Genomic DNA, 21207 nt, shown 5'->3' on the forward strand with positions numbered 1-21207 from the left:
AGGTGCCAAGGAGGAAGCCCTCGAGGAGGCCAGGTTGTGGCAGTTTTGTGATGCCCCTGGGATGCCCTTTGCAGCTGCAGTGTGCCCGCAGCTCTGGGCCTTTTAGTTTGCAGAACCCTAAGGCTCGGCGTAACCCTAACCCTAACCCTAGGCAGAGCAGCCAATCAACCCTGGGAGCCCGTCTCAAGGCTTTGGACGCATTTCCCAGCCTTCAGAGAACTCTGCATCAGTCCCATGGATATCCAGGCACTGCTTTTTAGTGGTTTGGGTATTTTTTTTTCCCCGTTCCCAATACGGATTGAAACACCATCATGTTCCAAAAGGCACAGACATCACGTCGTTTATGTCCTGCTCCTCTCAGCCAGAACACTTGGCCATCCATGCTGGCTTTTGCCAAATCTGCCGGGATGAGAAGAATTCCTGTTTGGATGCAGCTGGGGATGAGTGGGAGCTCAGTTTGTTGGCTGCTGTTTAATGCCTGGGCCAGTTTTGGTCCTGTCATTTTCTTCCTCAGCAGTTCTCACCCAAACAGGGCACCCAGGGCTGTGTTTTCCTCCAGCCCGTGACAGCTGACAGCTCTGGGAAGGATTCAAACCTCATTAATGTCCCTAATTAATGAGCCAGTTGTCACTGCCATGGGTGCCACAATCACCCTCTGCTCTTCTGCTTTCTGTGACATCAATGGCCCCCAGCCCCCCTGGCATTTGGGACAGGAGGGTCTCTGGAGAATTCCTGGGGCTGAAACGTTGGGAATGATGAGGGGATTGTGCACTGCCCACAGGGCTGCTGCTGCTGTGGCTTGGGGAGCTCGAGAATGAAAGGAAATCAAAGCTGAGAGGAGGAGGTCGTGGCTTTTATCAGGTTACCATCTGATATTGAGGGAAAATGGTGTGAAATCAAAGAAATCAGACTTAACATCCAGACTTTGGCCAGAAAGGCAAAGTCATCCCCAGAGGAATCCCAGCCTGTGAGTCTGGGACTGTCCAGGAGACCCAGAGTGGATGAAATGTCTTGAGAAGAGCTTAAAAATTATAATTATGTGCATCACCCATCCTTCCCAAAGGGCAAATCTTGCTCTTTGACATTTCCCTGGACACCAGCTGTGCCAGCTCAGAGAAGGAGCTGATGGTGGCCATGAAGCCAAGGAAATTGGGGAGACCTTTTGGAATGAATGAATCTGTTAGTTAATCCAGCACACACCTGCAGCTCCTGCACACCTGAAGATTCTTACATCCCTCAGCTCCATGGGGCTCCTGCTCCATAAATACCTGGCCCAGCTTTGCCAGGGAAAGAGGGAGGGAGATTTTGGCTGTTGGGGTTGCTCCTGTGGCTGATCCAGGGCCCTGGGGGGTTTTATCTGTGTTCTTGGTGCCTCTTGAAGCTGTTTGTGAAGTTTATCTCAAGTTTTTACTGTCTCTACTGTGAAAAGGTGATATTTCTGGTCTTTTTTTACATGAAAAGCTCTCTGTTTGTAAAGTCTGCTGCTTGTAATATATGTGACAAATAAGAAGAACTATATCTTAAACTCTTTTCTTTATATTCTCAGCTTGCTTAGTGCAGGCACCTTCTAGTAATGCATTAGAGTGGTTTTAATATCCCAAACTAAATTTAAAATGTTGTTTGGCAGTCAGGCTTATCCAGGCTCGTTCTATCCTGGCTTGTGTGGATTTTGCAGCATCAGTTTTTCCCTGCTGTGAAAGGGTGATATTTTTGATCTTTTTTTACATAAAAATCTCTCTATTAGTGAGGTCTGCTGCTTGTAATGTATGTGACAAATAAGAACTGTTATATCTTAAACTCCTTTTTTTTTTATAGTCTCTCTTGCTTTGTGCAGGCACCTTCTAGTAATGCATTGGAGTGGTTTTAATATCCCAAACTAAATTTAAAACGTTGTTTGGCAGTCAGGCTCATCCAGCCTAGCTCGTGTGGATTTTGCAGCCTCAGTTTTTGGAAGCTGACAGTGCCTTAATGTTATTAAATCTCTGCTGTGCTGTTCCCTCTCTGCTCCAGCACCTCCTGTGCTCCAGCTGAAGATGAAAGATGAAATTGCTGCCACGGTTTTCTTCATCACCAAGCTGGTGAAGAGGGAAGACAGGCTGAGCAAGCACAAAATGGAGAAGTTTGCAGCCAAGCTGACCACGCTGCTGTTTGAAAAGTACAAAAATCACTGGTACCTGGACAACCCCTCCCGGGGCCAGGGCTTCAGGTGAGAGGGGGCTCAGGAGGAGGACGTGGAGCCTCAGCTGGGCATGCAAGAGGCAATTCCTGGAGGCCTTAAAGTGAAATAAATAATGCAGAGGGAACCACCAGGATGCCCCTTAAACTTGAAAGAAAAACTTATTAATGGGTGAAAATTAAATTTTTTTTAAAACCCATAAATGTGTGAATAGAGGTGGAAAACTGAGATGGATTTTTTTTTTTTTAACCTGTAAATGGGGGATTAGAGAACTGAGGTGAAAATAATTTTTTTTAATCTGTAAATGTGGGATTAGAGAAGTGAGGTGGAATTTTTTTTTAAGCTGTAAATGTGTGACTAGAGAACTGAGGTAGAAATGACATTTTTACCTGGAAATGAGGGATTTGGGAATTGAGGTAGAAATGGCTTTTTTACCTGGAAATGAGGGATTAGGGAACTGAGGTAGAAATGGCTTTTTTACCTGGAAATGAGGGATTAGGGAATTGAGGTAGAAATGGCTTTTTTTACCTGGAAATGTGGGATTAAAAAACTGAGATGGAAATATTTTTTTTACCTGGAAATATAGTATTAGAGAATTAAGGTGGATTTTTAAATATTTTTTTTTTTAAGCGGTAAATGTGTGATTAGAGAATGGAGGTAGAAATGGCTTTTTTTACCTGGAAATGAGGGATTAGGGAACTGAGGTAGAAATGGCTTTTTTACCTGGAAATGAGGGATTAGAGAGCCAAGGTGGATTTTTATTCTTATTTTTTAACCTGGAAATGTGGTATTAGAGCAGTGAGGTGGAAATCTTAAGGCACGTGTTTCAAGTAGCCCCTGACTGCCAGGATGCAGAATTCAAGCGGTCCTACAGTGACTTTGGGGATGGTTTTGTTTTAAACACTTAAAGCAGGGGCTCGGCTCATCAGCTGTTGCTGAGCACTAAAATCCGGGTGGGTTTGAGCTGCTCGATCAGCTGCTGAGGCCGGAGGGCTGCTGGGGGCTGCAGTGAGCAGCATCCCCGGCTCAGGAGCGCGGGGAGCACAGCAGCGCTCGGGGTGCGGTGCCCGCCCAGCCCGGGGCTCTGTGCCGCTCGCAGGTGCATCCGGATCAACCGGCAGCGGGCTCGGGAGCCGCTGCTGGAGCAGGCGTGTGCGCAGAGCGACGTGGACTTCCAGCTGCTGGGGCTGCCCGAGGAGATGACGCTGTGGGTGGATCCCTTCCAGGTGTGCTGCAGGTGAGCCCCGGGGGGAGCCTTGGGGCTGGGTTGGCGGGGAGGGAGGAGTCGGACTGCGTGTTCTCACAAGGCTCGTTTATTGTTTTATTATACTGTATTATAGCATAGTATGGTAGTGTACTATATGATATTAAATCATAGTATATTATTTACTATAGTATATAATCTCTACTGTGATATATCAATAGTATATATTTATGTTATACATTTATTATATTTCATATAAACGTTATAAAATATGTAGTATACTATATTATTAAACTATATAGTAGATATTAAATGCATTATATACAATTATATTATGTAATACATTACGTATTTTATATAATTATATTATATATTATGTATAATTATATAATATGTGTTTATATAACATATTATGTATATTATATAATATACTTTATGTACATTATATATTATACCTTATGTTTATTATATTATGTATATAATATATTATAGACTATTATGCCTGTTATATATAATATATTATAGACTATTATGCCTATTATATATAATATATTATATAAAATATGTAGTATCTATAATATATATTTATGGTTTATATTATAAATAATGTATATTTATATAGTATACGAAAGTATTTGTTATATATTAAATTAAATACTAAACTCTACTAAAGAATACAGAAAGGATGCTCACACAATGCTAAAAAGATGACGATGAAAACTAGTGACTTCTTCCAGAGCCCTGACACAGCTTGGCCTTGATTGGCTGTTGAGTTAAAACAGCTCACATTAAAAATAAAACAACCTCCAAACACATTCCAAAGCAGCAGAACCCAGCAGAAGCCAATCAGATCATAGTGTTTTTCCTCTGAGGCTGCTCAGGAGCACTCTCCTGGCCGAGGGGTGTTTTGGGGCCGCTGTCGGTGCCGGCAGCGCTCACGGAGCCCTTGCAGGTACGGGGAGAGGAGCCGGCCCTTCACCGTGGCGCGCTTCGGCGGGGAGCAGAGCCCCGAGCTGCCACAGCAGATCAGCCTGGCCGTGGGCAGGGCAGCCCTGGACTGCCACTCCAGCACCTCCTCGGACGAGGAGAGCTTCAGCAAGGAGCCCAGAGCCATCCCCACCGTCAGCAACCCCAACAGCATCTACCAGGTGAGCTCTGGGGGAGCCCCTCGCCCTAAAATCCCTCCAGAGAGGTTCGGGCAGGTGGGGTCAGGATCCTCTCCCAGGACAGGGAGGGATGATACAACCTCAAACCAAGGGATGTTCAGGTTTGATTTCTCCCCTGGAAGGTTTTTCCAAGGGATGTTCAGGTTTGATTTCTGCCCTGGAAGGGTTTTCCAGCTCTGGCAGGTGGGGTCAGGCTCCTCTCCCAGGGGCAGGATGGGAGCAAACAACCTCAAACCAAGGCATGTTCAGGTTTGATTTCTCCCCTGGAAGGGTTTTCCAAGGGATGTTCAGGTTTTTCCAAGGGATGTTTGGGTTTGATTTCTCTCCTGGAAGGGTTTTCCAGCCCTGGCAGGTGGGGTCAAGCTCCTCTCCCAGGAACAGGATGGGAGAAAACAACCTCAAACCAAGGGATGTTCAGGTTTTTCCAAGGGATGTTCAGGTTTTTCCAAGGGATGTTCAGGTTTTTCCAAGGGATGTTCAGGTTTGATTTCTCCCCTGGAAGGGTTTTCCAAGGGATGTTCAGGTTTGATTTCTGCCCTGGAAGGGTTTTCCAGCTCTGGCAGGTGGGGTCAGGCTCCTCTCCCAGGGACAGGATGGGAGGAAACAGCCCTGAGCTGTTCCAGGGGAGGTTCAGGTTTGATTTCTCTCTTGGAAGGGTTTTCCAGCCCTGGCACGTGGTGTCACTGTCCCATAAAAGCTGGTTTTAATGTCACACTTGTCCCTGCTTGGTGAAGCAGAGTTTAGGGGTTGTGGCCCTGTTTCTTGCTGACTAATTCTCGTTATTCCACTTGGTGTGTTTTGCCAGCAGTGTGTTAGCTGTTTGAAGAATTAAATTGTTTCCCTGGGGTGCTGAGCAGCCCTGAGGGAGTCACCATCCCTGGAGGGGTTTAAAGGATGTGGCATCTGGGGACACAGCCTGGGGCACAGCTGGGCTTGTCCTTGTCCCTGGAAGGCTTTTCCCAGCCTCAGTGGGGCAGTGGGTGGGATGAGCAGAGGATGAACTGTTTGAAGGATTGAATTCTCCATGAGGTGGTGACCAGCCCTGGTGGAGTCACTGGAGGGGTTTAAAGGATGTGGTGTGATGGTGATCAGGGGGCTCCCAGGATGAGGGAAGAGATGAGGATCTGACTGTGTTTCAGAAGGCTGATTTATTATTTTATGATATATATTATAATAAACTATACTAAAAGAAAGGATTTCATCAGCAGGCTGGTTAAGAACAGAAAAAGAGTGATAACAAAGGCTTGTGTCCAACCAAGACAGTCTGGACAGCTGGACTGGGATTGGCCATTAATTAGAAACAACCACGAGACCAATCCCAGATCCACCTGTTGCATCCCACAGCAGCAGACAATCATTGCTTACATTTCATTTCTGAGGCCTCTTAGCTTCTCAGGAGAAAAACTCCTAAAGAAATGATATTTCCTGAAAAATCCTGGCTACAATGTGGCACCTGGGCTTGTCCTTGGAATGTTTTCCTGTGGGTGGGATGAGCTTTGGGAGGAGGCAGCAGCGGTGGCCCAGAAGGGAGCCTGGTGGAATTGGGGTGGCCTGAGCGCTCCCCCCTCCTTCCCCAGCACACTTTAACTTTGTTTTCCCCCCCCATTTTCTGCTGCTCAGTTTGGTGACTTCTGCAAGGCTCCCCCCCAGCCCTGGTGGCCATACCTGCACAGGAAGCCCCACCTGGCTGAGGGCTCCCACCTTGGCCAGCACAGGGGCTACCGGACCTACAGACCCACGGCCACCTTCGCTGGCCCACGTGTGGACAGGTACCACTGGATCAACACCAAGAGGTAGAGCCAGGGCTCCTCGGGGGCTCTGGAGCCCTGGTTTTGTGAGGGGCTGAAGGCTGGCACTGCAAAACCTCATAAAAACAGCACTTCCTGTCTAATCCCTGTCGCTGACTCTGTATTTATGAATGTTTAGGGGGATTTTCTTTCTTTTTTCTCCCCCAGGATTTTAAATGTTTTTAATTGATGTTAACATAAGATTGAAGATGTAATGTGAGATTCTGCTTGTGAGTTAAAAAGGAAATGCATAAATCAATAAATCTGCTGATGTTTTTTTATCAAAGCCAGCTGCTGGTGGTGCCTTGAAGGGTGTTCATGAGATTTTTGGTGGAAACACCAGCAGGTGAAGGGAGATAAAAACACCCCCAAGCTGCTTTGAAAAGCACTTTGCTTCCTTCTGGCAAAGGTGTCAGGAGCCAAGACCTAAATACCACCAGCAGAAATATCTGGGGTATTCAGTGACTCCCAAAAATACTTAAATTCTGCAGTGCCCCCACGTGTTTTGTGTTCATAGGGGTAAAAAACGGGTTTTGAGTGACTTTGCTCTTCCCTCACTTGCTTTTTATCTACACTGGAGGCTGAGCTGATGTTTCACTGGTTAGGAAATATTGAATGTTTTGGGGTTTGGCTCTGGAATTTGGGAGCACAGGCTCATTCCCCAGGTTTAAAAGCACTGTCCTGGACAGTGCATTCCTGGGGGGGTGGTAGCACAGAACTGAGATGAGGTGACTTCAGAAATTGCTTCAATGGTGGAAAATATTAATTTCTTGCACTTTAAGTGTAATTAAACAGCTGTAATTAATGCAAGTAAATGTATCTGCAGTTCTTGCTGCGTCATAAAATCAGAAAACTGCAGCTCTCAGCTGCTGAGGCCTCAGAGCACCTCGTGGAGTGATGCATTAATTGAAAGAATAATTTATTGCACACTAGGAATTGAGTGGTTCTATTTTCTGCTCCTGTTCCTGGAAACTCTGAGTTGGGGCTTTTGCAGCAATATTTCTTCTCAGCACTTGGATGTGGCCAGAAATGTCATTGCCTCTGGCCAAAGTCTTGTCACTTCAATCCCTGCACTGCTTTCCCTCCTGATTTAATGAGCCTTTGGGATGGAGAGGAGAAACACACTGGATTTGAAGCAGAAATAGAGATTTCCTTTGGAGCCTAATGCCCAGTGCAGGGGAGCAGTGTTGGGAAGGATGGAAGTTTGACAAAGTCTCACAGGTGCTTGGCAGGAAGATTCTTGAAGGGAGAATCTGAAGAAGGAATAGAGATGGAAGCAAGTTTTGATAGAGAAGAACAGAATTGCTGAGCCAGTCTCACTGGGTAACCAAGGAGCCAAAGGGTGTGTGAGTTAGAAGGGGTTTTATGGCTTAGAGCAAAGGATAAACCCACCCCAAACAAGAAGGTGCTTTCACCAAGCAGGAAGAGAGTACAGGCAAACAAGTCAGCAAATATGGCAAGGAGAAAAAAGGTCTCAGAATTTTCCACTGCAAGAAAACTGAAAAACAACTTCTGGCTGAAACTGTGATGTACTGACTGTGAGTGATTGGAGAGCAGGAACATGAAAATGGTAATGAGAGCAGTTATGAGAGGCTATAGGTTAAAGTTAAGGTATAGATTGGCTCTGCTGTATGAAGATGCTCAGCAAAGAAAAGTATAGAATGTGTTTGTAACCAGAAGAAAGCTCTATCATGCACTTGTACCTAAACTCAGGGTCTCCAGGCCTGCCTGCAGCTGGAGCTGACAGCTGTGGGCACAGCTCTGTCACCCACGGCCCTGGACTGCTCTGACCTCTTGGACACAATAAATTGCATTTTGTAATAACCTGCATTTTGAAGAGCTGCCAGAGTCCCCCATCCCTCACTACAGCGCTTACAGAGCAGGAACCAAACCAGGGAGTTTGGAGCATCACAACTTTCTGCCCTGGGCTATTTCCTCTTCTAAAGCATTTATTTGTTTGACCAAACTCTCCTTCTCCAGGCTGGTTATTTCAAGGTAATAAGAGAGCAGATCTTCGTTGCCTTTGCTGCTTATAAACTGCTCTTCATCCTCTGCAATCTGCAGCAGCTCCTCAGTCAGTGCATCCACTTTATCCTCCAGCTCTGAAGGGGACAAGGAACTGACAGTTTCCTCTCCAGGGCTAAAAAACCAGGGAAAAGTTTAAATTGAGACAGAAGAAACGCCAGCATTCAAATTTCATCTTCACAGGAGCAAACCAGAAGGGCAAATTTCACTTTACAAGGTAGTGAAATAAAAAGATTAAATAGTAAATAATTGGAAATTCTGCTCACTGTGCCTTCTGTCCAAGGCTGTGCCTTCCACTCCTGCTCAGGGGGTGAAGGAAATTCTGGTTTTTCTTCATCAGCCAGTTGTGAGCTGGGGGTGCAGCAGGGAGATCCTGGATGCCAGCAGCTGCCCAAATAATTATTGTTAAATATATAAAAATAGATACTATATATCATTATTAATATACATTCATATTTTTAATGAATTTATTTAGTTGAAAATTTATTAAATTAAATCTTAATACATTTATTTATTGTATAAATAAATTTATATCATTTATATTTCAAAATGTAACATATTATTAATATATATGTTAACATAATATTATCGCTATATACCTATTATATAAAATGTAATTAGATATATATTATAATGTTATATATAGTTATATATTATAGTTATATAGATATATATAGTTATATATAACCTATATAACCTATATATATTTTATACATTTATATATTATAAATACATAAAATATATAATATAGATTATATATAACTATTCCTAATGTATATTTCCATATTTTTAATATATTATTTATTTAAGAAATAAATTTATCAAATAACTTTTAATGAGTCCATTTATGTAATACATGTATTAAAATCTAATAAATATTACTTTTCTAATTAATTTTTATTACTGAATTAATACTTATTAAATAAATATTTGCTGTACAGGTATTAAAATTAATTTGCTTATTAAGCCCAAGGAGATCTTCACCAAAATGGGACCAAAATCTGATTTACAGGAGAATCTTGTGGATTTAAAGCTGAAATAATATTAGAATAAAACCAGGGGGAGTGGCAGCGCCTTTCTCTCCTCTCCTACCTGGGCTCTCAGGTGATAAATTGTTTTTTCTGTTCTCCTGCAGCATCTGGAGCAGGGACTGGAGCACTGGGATCAGTTTTTGGGGGATGAAATCCCGAGGATCCCGTGGGATGTCCCTGGTGCCATTGGCCCTGGGGCTCTGGGGGCTCCCAAAGCCCTGCGGGGACCCCGAGGGAGGCGCCTGGAGCAGCACAGATTTTCTCCATCACAAAGGTAATTTTATCAAATTAAACCTCCTGGCACCCCCTGCCTTTTCTTGCAAACCCTAAATTACAGAATAATACCAGATTGTCCCATGAAATGCTGCTGCAATTTCAGAGCCTTTTCCAGTGATCATTGTCCCAAACTCCCAGAGCTTTCCACACCCCCCAGGTTCATGGAAATGTTGCAAATCTGATTTGGATATTGCCTTCTGTTTAACGTCTTTCTCAGGCAAGTTTTTTGTTATTTTGCTCTGATCCCTTGCAGGTTTTGGGCATCACCTCTTGTTTATGGACAAATTGTTTTGCAGCCTGTAAAATATTAAATATTGCTGCACTAAAAGTGATGTTTTACATGGCTGTGCCTAAAATTTCTAGAAGAGAATTCAATTTTTCATTCTGTGTATAGATTCAATTCACCATTCCAAGTGTAAATTCAATTTGCTATTCCATGTATAAATTCAATTTGCTATTCCATGTATGAAGTCATTTCACCTTTCCATGTATGAATTCATTTCACCTTTCCATGTATAAATTCAATTCGTTATTCCACGTATAAATTGAATTTATTCCACCTATTAATTTCAATTCTCCTTTCCATGTATAAATTTAATTCACCATTCCATGTAGAATTTCAATTTGTTATTCCATGTATAAATTCAATTTGCTATTCCATGTATAAATTCAATTTGCTATTCCATGTATAAATTCATTTCACCTTTCCATGTATAAATTCAATTCGTTATTCCACGTATAAATTCAATTCGTTATTCCACGTATAAATTCAATATATTCCACATATTAATTTCAATTCACCTTTCTATGTATAAATTTAATTCACCATTCCATGTAGAATTTCAATTTGCTATTCCATGTATAAATTCAACTTTTTTTCTTATTCCATGTATAAACTCAAGTCGCTGTTCCACCTATAAATTCAATTTGCTATTCCATGTACAAATTTCATTTATTCCGTGTAAAACTCCTGCTGAGCTGAGCTCTACCTGCTCTTTTCCAGCTGTGCTCTCTTCCTCCTCCTCTTCCTCTTCCTCCCCCTTTGCTGGGATGCTCAGAGCCTTCAGCCAAAGCTTTTTCAGCAAGGAGATTTCATTCATCACCCTGTGATACACAACTTTCACCTGAGGTACAAAATAAAATAGAAAATCAATAAAAAGTAATAAATAAATAAAATTAAAAGCTGATTTTAGGAGCAAAGGATGATTTGGAGCTGGTGAAATTTCCCTTTTTGTACTAAACCCCAAACTGGGGACAATTTTTTGGTGCAAACAAATAAATGAGAGCTTGGCTCAGACTGGGGAATGATGATTTTTTTTCCATATTATTTATTATTTATTATTTATTTTATTATTTATAATTAAATTCATTTTTATTTATTTATTATTTTTCTCTTACATGCTTGCTGTGATCCAGCTCCCTCTGCTGTCTTTAAAACCTCACCTGGAGTTCCCCAGAGTGCCCCAGGTGGATCCAAATTTGGGCTGTGAAATGTTCTCCTCTTGATTTCAGCAGCAAAATTAATAAATTTACAATAAAATTTAAATAACCCACTCATCTAATCATTTATTCATCTCTCCTCAGCTTAACCTGCAGCTCTGCAGTGCAGAAAATCCGATTTTTTTTTCATTTCACAGATAAAAAGTTGAAGAAATTAATTAATTACGAATAAATTTCATTTTTTAATTGAAAAAAAGAATTTTTACCTCTTCTTTGAAGTGGCCCAGGGTGGTGGTGACAGACTGGGACTGCCTCAGCAGCAGCTCAAAGAAAATTTTTGTGTTAAAATCTTCCAGGTCCATTTGTTCCTCAGGCTCCCAGGGCTCCCCTCTGCCCGGGAAAGTGGCTGGAAAAAGGAATTTGCATTAATTAATTTAATTAATTGTGATTATATTATTAATTTTATTGATGTTTTATCACTTTCAGGCTGGTTCTCAGCGCAGATTCCTGGGGCTCAGCAGCCTGAACTCAGAATTTGGGCTCCATTCTGGGCAGAACCCGCCTGGATTTGGCTTTTTTTTTTTTTGTTTTTAGGGTTTGTTTAGGTTTTTAGGGCTTTTAGGATTGTTTTTGCTTTTTAGGGTTTTGGGGTTTTTAGGGGGTTTAGGATTTTTGGGGGAGTTTTGGGGGTTTTTTTGGATTTTATTGGGTTTTTACGGTTTTTTGGATTTTAAGATTTTTTTGGTCTTCAGGGTTTTTTGGGGGGGGTTGGGTTTTTAAGAATTTTTAGGGGTTTTTTTTGGGTTTTAAGATTTTTTTGTTGTTTTTAGGGTTTTTTTGGGTTTTCTAGGGTTTTTAAGGGTTTTGGGGGGCTTTTTAGGGTTTTTGCAGGGGTGTTTTTAGGTTGTTTTTTTTTTAGGGTTTATTTCTTTTGCTTTTAGGGTTTTCAGGTGTTTTGGGGGGGTTTAGGGGCTTTTAGGTTTTTTTAGGTTTAAGGTTCTTTAGGGGTTTTAGGCTTTTTCGGGGGTTTAGGGTTTTGGGGGGGATTTTGGTTTTTTGGGGGGTTTTTGGGGTTGTTTAGGGTTTTTAGGCTTTTTCGGGGTTTTAGGGGGGATTTTGGGGGTTTTAGGGCATTTTTGGTTTTTTAGACTTTTTTGGGGCTTTAGGATTTTTTTTAGTTTTGGGTATTTGGAGGTTTTTTTTGGTTTTTAGGGTTTTTTTGCTGCCTGACCTGTGCGAGCAGCGCCGCAGGAGCGCCCAGCCCGGAGCTGCAGGGACGGGTGAGTTTTTCTCCGGGAAATCACGGCTGGAATTGGGGAGCAGAATCCGTCCAGGCTGTAGCGGAGCTGCCGCCGCCGGAATGCGGGGCTGGGGCTGCCCCTCGGGACACAGCCCGGGCCCCGGCACAGCAGCTGCGAAATTCAGAATCAGATTGAAGCAGCTTAAATGAAATAAACTAAAAAAAAACCCTAAAGGAATAAATAAACTAAAATGCGCAAAACTCAAAATAAAAATTCGCAAAATTCTAAATAAAATCCGCAGAATTCGCAATAAAACCCACAAAAGTTCTTTAAAAGATTGGGATTAATTGTAGTTACAGGCAGTGCCAGGGAGGCAGCCAGCAGCTGGAGTGCAGAGCTCATATACAATATTTATGATATATAAGTGTATATAATATAGAAAAAAAATATATAATATTCTTTAAAAATGTAGGAATGGACAAATTGTGGGTTCATTGTGTAAAATTGTATAATAAAAATATAATATTAATAAGTGTAAGTTGTAGAAGTATAATAATAAAAATAAAAAGTAATGAATATAATGTAATGTAATATAATGCAGTATAATATAAAGATTGGGATTAATTAAAAATAACATAAAATTAATTAATGAAATTTATTGCACTCACAGGCCATGCCAGAGAGGCAGCCAGCAGCAGCAGGAGTGCAGAGCTCATATATAATATATATAATATCTAGAATATCTAGAATATCTGTAATATATATAATATATTATATCTATTATATATAATATAATAGATATAATAGATATAGCGTATAATATAGATAATACACATAATATATATCATATATATAATATATAATATATATAATGTTCTTTAAAAATCTAGGAATGGACAAATTGTGGGTTCATTGTGTAAAATTGTATGATAAAAATATAATATAAAAATATACGCAGTATAATCATAATAATAATAAGTATAAGTAGCATAAGTAGTGTAATAATAAAAATAAAAAGTGTAATAATAGAATATATGATATATAATATATGATATATAATATATGATATATAATATATGATATATAATATATGATATCTAATATAATACAATGGGATTAATTAGAGCTGGAATGAAGGGATGGACGGCGTTGGTTGTACTCACCGGCAGCGCCAGCCCGGCCGCCAGCAGCAGCAGCAGCCCCGCGCTCAGCCCGGCCAGCGCTGCCCAGTCGGGGCTGAGCCGCAGCTCCGGCTCCTTCCTGGGGGCGATGCCCACCTGCACCGCGGCCCTGGGCGTGCTGGGCAGGAAGGGCCCGTCCTGCTGGCACCGTGTCCCTGCTGGCATCACCCTCAGGTACTGCACGGCGACACGACAGCGGGTTTGTAATGGTTTTAATTCATTTCTTGCATTTACACCGCCCAATTTCCAGGAGGTGCCCCCCTTTCCCCTCACTATCAAAAGATGCTCGCTGTTGTCACTCACAAAATCAGATTTATAATGATTTAAAGTCACTTTTTGCACTTGCACTGGCCAGTTTGCAGGAATTGCCCAGTTTTTCCCTATAAAAGATGTTCACGGTTGTCACTCACAAAATCAGATTTATGATGATTTAAAGTCACTTTTTGCGCTTACACTGGCCACTTTCCAAGAGGTGCCCCCCTTTCCCCTCACTATCAAAAGATGCTCGCTGTTATCACTCACAAAATCAGATTTATAATGATTTAAAGTCACTTTTTGCACTTACACTGCCCAATTTCCAAGAGTTGCCCCGTTTCTCCCTCACTATCAAAAGATGCTCGCTGTTATCACTCACAAAATCAGATTTATGATGGTTTAAAGTCACTTTTTGCACTTACACTGGCCAGTTTGCAGGAATTGCCCAGTTTTTCCCTATAAAAGATGCTCGCTGTTGTTTCTGCAGCTTCCCACACTTCCAAACTTTCCCCTGGAGCACAAAATGCTTTTCCAAGAGGCAAATTACAAATAAAAAATTGAGATTTTCTGCGTACAACACCAGAAAGCCAGTTAGGGTTTTGTGTCCCCCCATTGAGGTACTGCATGAAAACACAAGTCCATATTTATAATTATTTAAATTCATTTTTTGCACTTACACTGTCAAATTTACAGGAATTTCTCTATTTCCCCCTCCCATTTATCTCTGTGCTATAAAAAGATGCTCATTGTTACTTTTGCAGCTTCTAAACTTTCACCTGGACCACAAAATGCTTTCTGTGCATTATAATTTCATTTATAATTTTATAAATTACAATTATAATTTATAATTTTGGGGAATTATAAATTAAAAAAAAAGATTTTCTGGGTACCAACCATTCTCTTGTGCCTGTTGCTGCTCAGCTGGAGCACGTAGGTGCCGGGGGCCTGGAACTGGAAAAGGAACAGGAGGAGTTTCTGGGAATTTCTGGGGATTTCCCTGATTTCCTCCCTCAGGCTCCGGAAATCTCCCCAGTCAAATTCAGCATTTGTGTTGTACAGGTTGTTTCTAGGAGGGAAGATACAAAAAAATTTCTTGCTACTTGTTTGATTTTAATTATTTTTCTTTCTAGGCTGATAAATGGGCGGAGATTTATAAATGCAGAATTTCTGGCGGCTGATGTGAAATTGCACGAACTGAGCTCTTTAAAGGTTTTGGGTGTACTCACACATGATGAAGGAAAAGGTGCAGAATTTCTGGTGGCTGAGGTAGAATTGTGTGGATTTTTGTGTAGAATTTTATGGTTTGGGGTGTGCTCACACATGATAAAGGAAAAAGTGCAGAATTTCTGGTGGCTGACGTAGAATTGTGTGGATTTTTGTGTAGAATTTTATAGTTTTGACTTTACTGACACATGATAAAGGAAAAGGTGCAGAATTTCTGGTGGCTAACATGAGATTCCTGTGTTTTCTGGCTGTACTCACACGTCATAGAGCGGGAAATGCTCCGGGGTGCTGAGGAAGAGCAGGGTCACGGGGCTGCTGATGCAGGTGATGGGGTTGAGGATGCCCAAAAACGGGGGCTGGGATGTGGAATTCGGGGGGCTCAGGATTTGTTCCCTGCACTCCTCGGGGCCAGGGGGATCTGGGAGGGCACAGAGCAGCCTTAGGAGACAGAAATCCCTTTTTATATTCATAAATATATTTGTACATTTAGAGTTTAAATAAATAAGCACAATATGAATAAATATATATAATTTTAAAATATTAAAATAAAAAATATAAACGTTAAAACCACATATTTCTAAATACTCATAAATAAATACTATATGTATGAATAATGACATAACCATATATATATTAAAAACCTGATATAGATATACATTTAATTTTTTTAGAATAATATTATATATACATTAAAATTATATATAGTTACATATCTAAATACTATATATAAAACTATAGATATAAAAATATATACAACTATATCTATTAAAAACGATATATATTAAAACTATATTAAAATATATATCTAAAATATATATAAAACTATACACATTAAAACCCCTATGCATGTAAATTTAATTTTAGATATAAGAAAATATTTAATTTTATATATCTTATATATAATATAAATATTTTTAAAATATTTATACACAAATATACAGAAATTGAGGAGCTTTGCAGGAGAACTCACCTGGAGCAGCTGCTGAGGGAGGATTCATTTCCCGGAGTGCTGAAGGCTCATCCTGCACCAGGAGGTCCTGAATTAATTGAGGGTCAGGATTATAAACCCCTAAAAATCCTTTCCCTGGAGAGGTACCAAAAAAAAAAAAATCAGTTTTTTCTGGTTTTCACCATTGGAAATGCACAAATTTCAAATGAATATTCTGACACCAAGCAGGACAAATTTGGTGTGGAGTGCTAAAATTATATTTTTTCAGGAATAAACCTGGAGATTTCTCCTTATTTGTGTTTTAAACCCCACAAAAAACCTTTTTTTGTGCGCAAACCCCATCAAACACCCCAATAATTATTTTCCCTCACCGCTCATCCCCACGAGGTGCGCTGGGTGCATTTGCTGTCCTGCAGCACAAACATCATCCAAAGAGAAATTTGGTCTCGGTAGAACTTTCCTCAAACCTTCTAAGAAAACAGCAGTCTGAAAGAAAAATAATTCCGATTTTTTGGGGTTTTTTTTTCTGTTTTTCCATGGGTGAAGCAGAATTAAAAAGTAATAGAAGAACATGAGCATTTGGGGATTTTGTTGCTGCTGTTGCATTTTAGGGTTTTCTGAGCAAAAAAGGAGCGAGGGGCAGAGCCTGAGGGAGGAGAGGGATGGGGGAAATTGGAATTTTTGTCACCTGGCTCCCGTTGCTGTGGGTGATGAGGAGCTGAGGTGTTTTCTCTGCGCAGGAGAGCTGCAGGGTGGATTTTTGTTGTTTTCTGCACTGGGAATTGCAAACCCTCTCCAGGCTGTCCGAGCGACAAAGGCAGAGCCCCAGGACTCTGTCATAGCCCTGGAAATCCCTGGGGACGGCACAGACCTGGGGGAGAGAGGGAAAACAGCAGGGACTAAAAATCAGAATGTCCTAAAAACAACCAGAATGTCCTAAAGATGGGAAAGAGGCAAAAACCCCTCAGAAAACGCAAATAACCCTGGAAAACCACGCTGGGTGTGCCCTGGGAAGGGAGAGCTTGGGGATTTGGCTTTTTTGGGGTGTTTAACACATAATACCTTCTTTGTCTGGGAATTTTGCTTTTTTGGGGTGTTTTCTGCCTGGTTTGGGGGATTTAATTTTTAAAAAAATGTAAAAAAAATTTAATACCTTTTGGGTTCCTAAAGCTGGAAAAGAGGTAAAACTTCCTGTGAAAACACAAATAATCCTGGAGCACCATACTGGGTGTGCTCTGGGAAGGGAGAGCTTGGGAATTTGGCTTTTTTGGGGTGTTTTCTGCCTGGATTGGGGGATTTAATGGAAAATAATGCAAAACCCCGAATACCTTTTGGGAGCAGTAGCGAGCCCATCCCCTCGGGGTCAGGCAGTGCCCCTCCTGGTTCCGCGAGGCTGAGTCCCGGCACACGGGGTAGGATTTCCTGGCACAGGCATTCCCATCCCTCCCGGAGCTCCTGAATCCCGGCGGGCAGGTGCAGAGGCCATCCCGGGGCTGGAAATTCCAACACAGCTCTGCTAGAACTGCGGTCTGTGTCCGCACACCGCCCCAAACCTTCCTGGGGAGGGCGGGCATTGACGCCACCCCGAGAAATTTGGAATATTTGTAAATATTTGTCAATTTGTAATTCAGAATATTTGCAAATCCGGTGTCCACACACCACCCCAAACCTTCCTGGGGAGGGCGGGCATCAACATCACCCCGAGAAATTCAGAATATTTGTGAATATTTGTAAATTTGTAACTATTTGTAGTTCAGAATATTTGCAAATCTGGCATCCATGCGCCACCCCAAAACTTCCATACCTCCCCTAGCTTCGATATTTGAAAGCTAGAATTCAACTTTGAATATAGTTCATATACATATGAAATTAAATATATTACATACATATATGAAATTGGATGTGATTAATCTGTATTGAAAGGGGAGGATTGATGTCACCCTGAGGAATTCAGATTATTTGTAAATTTGTAACTATTTGTAATTCAGAATATTTGCAAATCCAGTGTCCACGCGCCACCCCAAACCTTCCATACCTCCCCTAGCTTCGATATTTGAAAGCTAGAATTCAACCATGGGCTGGACTCGGTGATCCTGAAGGTCTCAGCCAACCTGGTGATTCTGGAATTCTGCGATTGTGTGGCTCTGAGATTCTGTGACTGTGTGATTCTGTGACTCTGTGATTGATCCTGCGACTCTGAGATTCTGTGATTCTGAGACTTATTCTGAGACTCTGTGATTCTGAAATTCTGATTATGTCACTCTGTGATTGTGTGCCTCTGATTCTGTGATTCTGAAATTCTGTGATTGTGTGACTGTGATTCTGTGATTCTGAAATTCTGTGACTTTGTAATTCTGTGACTCTGTGACTGATTCTGTGACTCTGAGATTCTGGGATTCTGAAATTCTGATTATGTCACTCTGTGATTGTGTGCCTCTGATTCTGTGACTCTGTGATTCTGAAATTCTGTGACTGTGTGATTCTGTGACTCTGTGATTGTGTGCCTCTGATTCTGAGACTCTGTGATTCTGAAATTCTGTGACTCTGGGATTCTGTGATTGTGTGACTCTGTGACTCTGAGACTGACTCTGTGATTCTGTAACTCAGAGCTGCTGTCACAGCTGCCCAGCCATACCTGGTACATCTGTCCTGCTCACACATACCTGGTACACCTGTCCTGGCCCCAGGCACTCACACATACCTGGTATACCTGTCCTGCTCGTACATACCTGGTACACCTGTCCTGCCCCCTGGCACTCACACATACCTGGTACACCTGTCCTGCTCACACATACCTGGTACACCTGTGCTGCCCCCCGGCACACGCAGGTGCTCTGTCCCTCCGCAGGCTGCACGGCCCCGGAGCCGCAGGGCAGGCAGGAGCTCTGGGCGGGCCGGGGGCTGAAGGAGCCCCCGGGGCAGGGCAGGCAGCCCGGGGCTGGCCCCGCTGGCCGGAACGTCCCCGGCGGGCACGGCACCGGCACCGAGCCGTTCCCTGCGGGGCAGAAAAACCCTGGGAACAGCAAAAATTCCTGTCAGGTTGATCCCTCAAAGCAGCTGGAATGGATGTGTCTAAAGTTTAGATTTTGGGGGGTGGTTTTGTTATGAATTAGTTAAATGCATCCTGCTGCGACCAAAATATTCCCTAGTTTGGATGTCTGAAATATATCATTTACTGGTGAGTATATTTTTGATATATGTAATATGAATTACAGAATAGATATTATTAATTATATCATACATAACATATACTAAATAATAGAGAAATACATTATATTCTATCATAGATAATAGAATATATATAAAATCTATAATATATATCATATGTAAAATACTTAAAATATATTAATTACATCATATGTATAATATATAAAACGTATTAATCACATAATATATAATTATATCATCTACAATACATTAATTTTAAAATATATATAATTTCATCCATATAATTTATATATATATAATTTCATCCATATAATTTAATGTCTTTCATACATGAAATTTCATCTATTTCACATATAAATATATATAATCTATATTGAATATATTTCCTGTATTGAATATATTGAATATAGAATGTATTTCATATAAATCCAATATTGAAATGTTGAAATGAAAATATGTCGAACATAAGTAAATATATTAAACAATTCCATATTGAAATAATAATATATTAAACATAATTAAACATATTGAAGTAAAAATTGTTTGATATTGAATTTCAATATATTAAATATTGAACTATTTTTATTTCAATATGTTTAGCTGCATGGTGCAGCAAGGAACTCTTCTGAAATGTGAATGACAATGACAATATTTTACAACAATAAAATCCAGTGCCCTGCTGGATTTTATTTGTTCTCCAAGCTTTTTTACCTGTTACAACATGAATTTCATCAAGCCCAGTCAATTATCTGAGAATTATTGCAGCAAAATTCAACCTGACTGCATTTTTATGGCGGAGTATATGACTGAGAAGGAAATAATAATCTAAACGGTCCCAGTTACCTGCGGGGCAGGTGGGCAGGCTCTGCTCTCCTCCTTTGCAGGGAGCCCCACCTGGGCACTCCCCATCATTTTCATGCTGTGCTCCCCCTCTGACTCCAGGCAAGGCTGGAAAAAGAGAGAGGAAGAAGAGGAAAAGGGCCATGGATTTACTGCCCTGAGCAGCCAGAGTGGGTGAGGAGAGCTTTCCTTCCCTGCTGAATATTTCATGGCAGGGAGAGAGAAAAGATTGGTGTGAAATATTTATGGGAGTTATCTGAGCCCCATGGGTCACGGAGCAGAGCTGCTCCCTGCCCGGCCCAGGAACATTCCTGTGCAATAAGGCCAGGGAAGGGCTGCTTTGGGGTGATGGAGTTTGCTCCTGTGCCAGCTGGACTTTCGGGGTCCCTACAGCAGCCTTGGGTTTGGAGAATCCTCATTTACCCCATTTACCCCAATCCACAAATCCTCATTTACCCCATTTATCCCATTCACCCCAGTCCACAAATCCTCATTTACCCCATTTCCCTGTTAACCCAATCCACAATTCCTTATTTACCCCATTTACCTCATTTACCATTTTCCCCAGTCCTCAAATCCCCCATTTACCCCACTTACCTTTTAACCCAGTCTACAAATCCTCATTTACCCCATTTCCCTGTTAACCCAATCCACAAATCCTTATTCACCCCATTTACCTCATTTACCATTTTCCCCAGTCCTTAAATCCTCATGTACCCCACTTCCCTGTTAACCCAGTCCTCAAATCCTTATTTATCCCATTTACCCCACCCCACAAATCCCCATTTACCCCATTTATCCCATTTACCCCACAAATCCTCATTTACCCCATTTTCCTTTTAACCCAATCCACAAATCCTCATTTACCCCATTTACCCCACCCCACAAATCCTCATTTACCCCATTTTCCTTTTAACCCAGTCCACAAATCCTTATTTACCCCATTCACCATTTTCCCCACCCCACAAATCCCCCTTTCCCACCAGGGACCAGCAGTTCATGTGGGATCATCTGTGGGTTTGGGATTATTCTCATCATGACCTCTGCGCCCTGAAGCAAAAAATCTGCCGAGAAATCGGTGTAATTTTGGGATTTGCTATGAAAAATTAATGATCCACACCTGGATCGCCCCCTGTGGTTTTCCAAACCCGCAGTGCAAGTCCAGAACGTGGTTTGGAAGGATTTCTGGGGGTTTGGAGGTGACAAACCCAAACGTGGGCAGGGTTCCTGCAGCTCGAAGTTAT

At 41.5% G+C, this 21207-nt stretch overlaps 1 protein-coding gene across 1 annotated transcript; it reads left to right on the plus strand.

Annotated features, from left to right (window-relative positions):
• Positions 1-2033: 2033 nt before the first annotated feature.
• BTG4 (BTG anti-proliferation factor 4) lies at positions 2034-6343 on the plus strand (the record flags this gene model as incomplete). The annotated part of the gene is made up of 4 exons (XM_084221376.1): positions 2034-2206; positions 3276-3413; positions 4333-4528; positions 6167-6343. 4 exons carry the CDS (start codon positions 2034-2036, stop codon positions 6341-6343), a joined length of 684 nt encoding a protein of 227 aa, XP_084077502.1.
• Positions 6344-21207: the final 14864 nt, after the last annotated feature.

The sequence above is a fragment of the Fringilla coelebs genome (genome assembly GCF_963513975.1).
Source record: "Fringilla coelebs genome assembly, chromosome: 25".
NCBI lineage: Eukaryota > Metazoa > Chordata > Aves > Passeriformes > Fringillidae > Fringilla > Fringilla coelebs.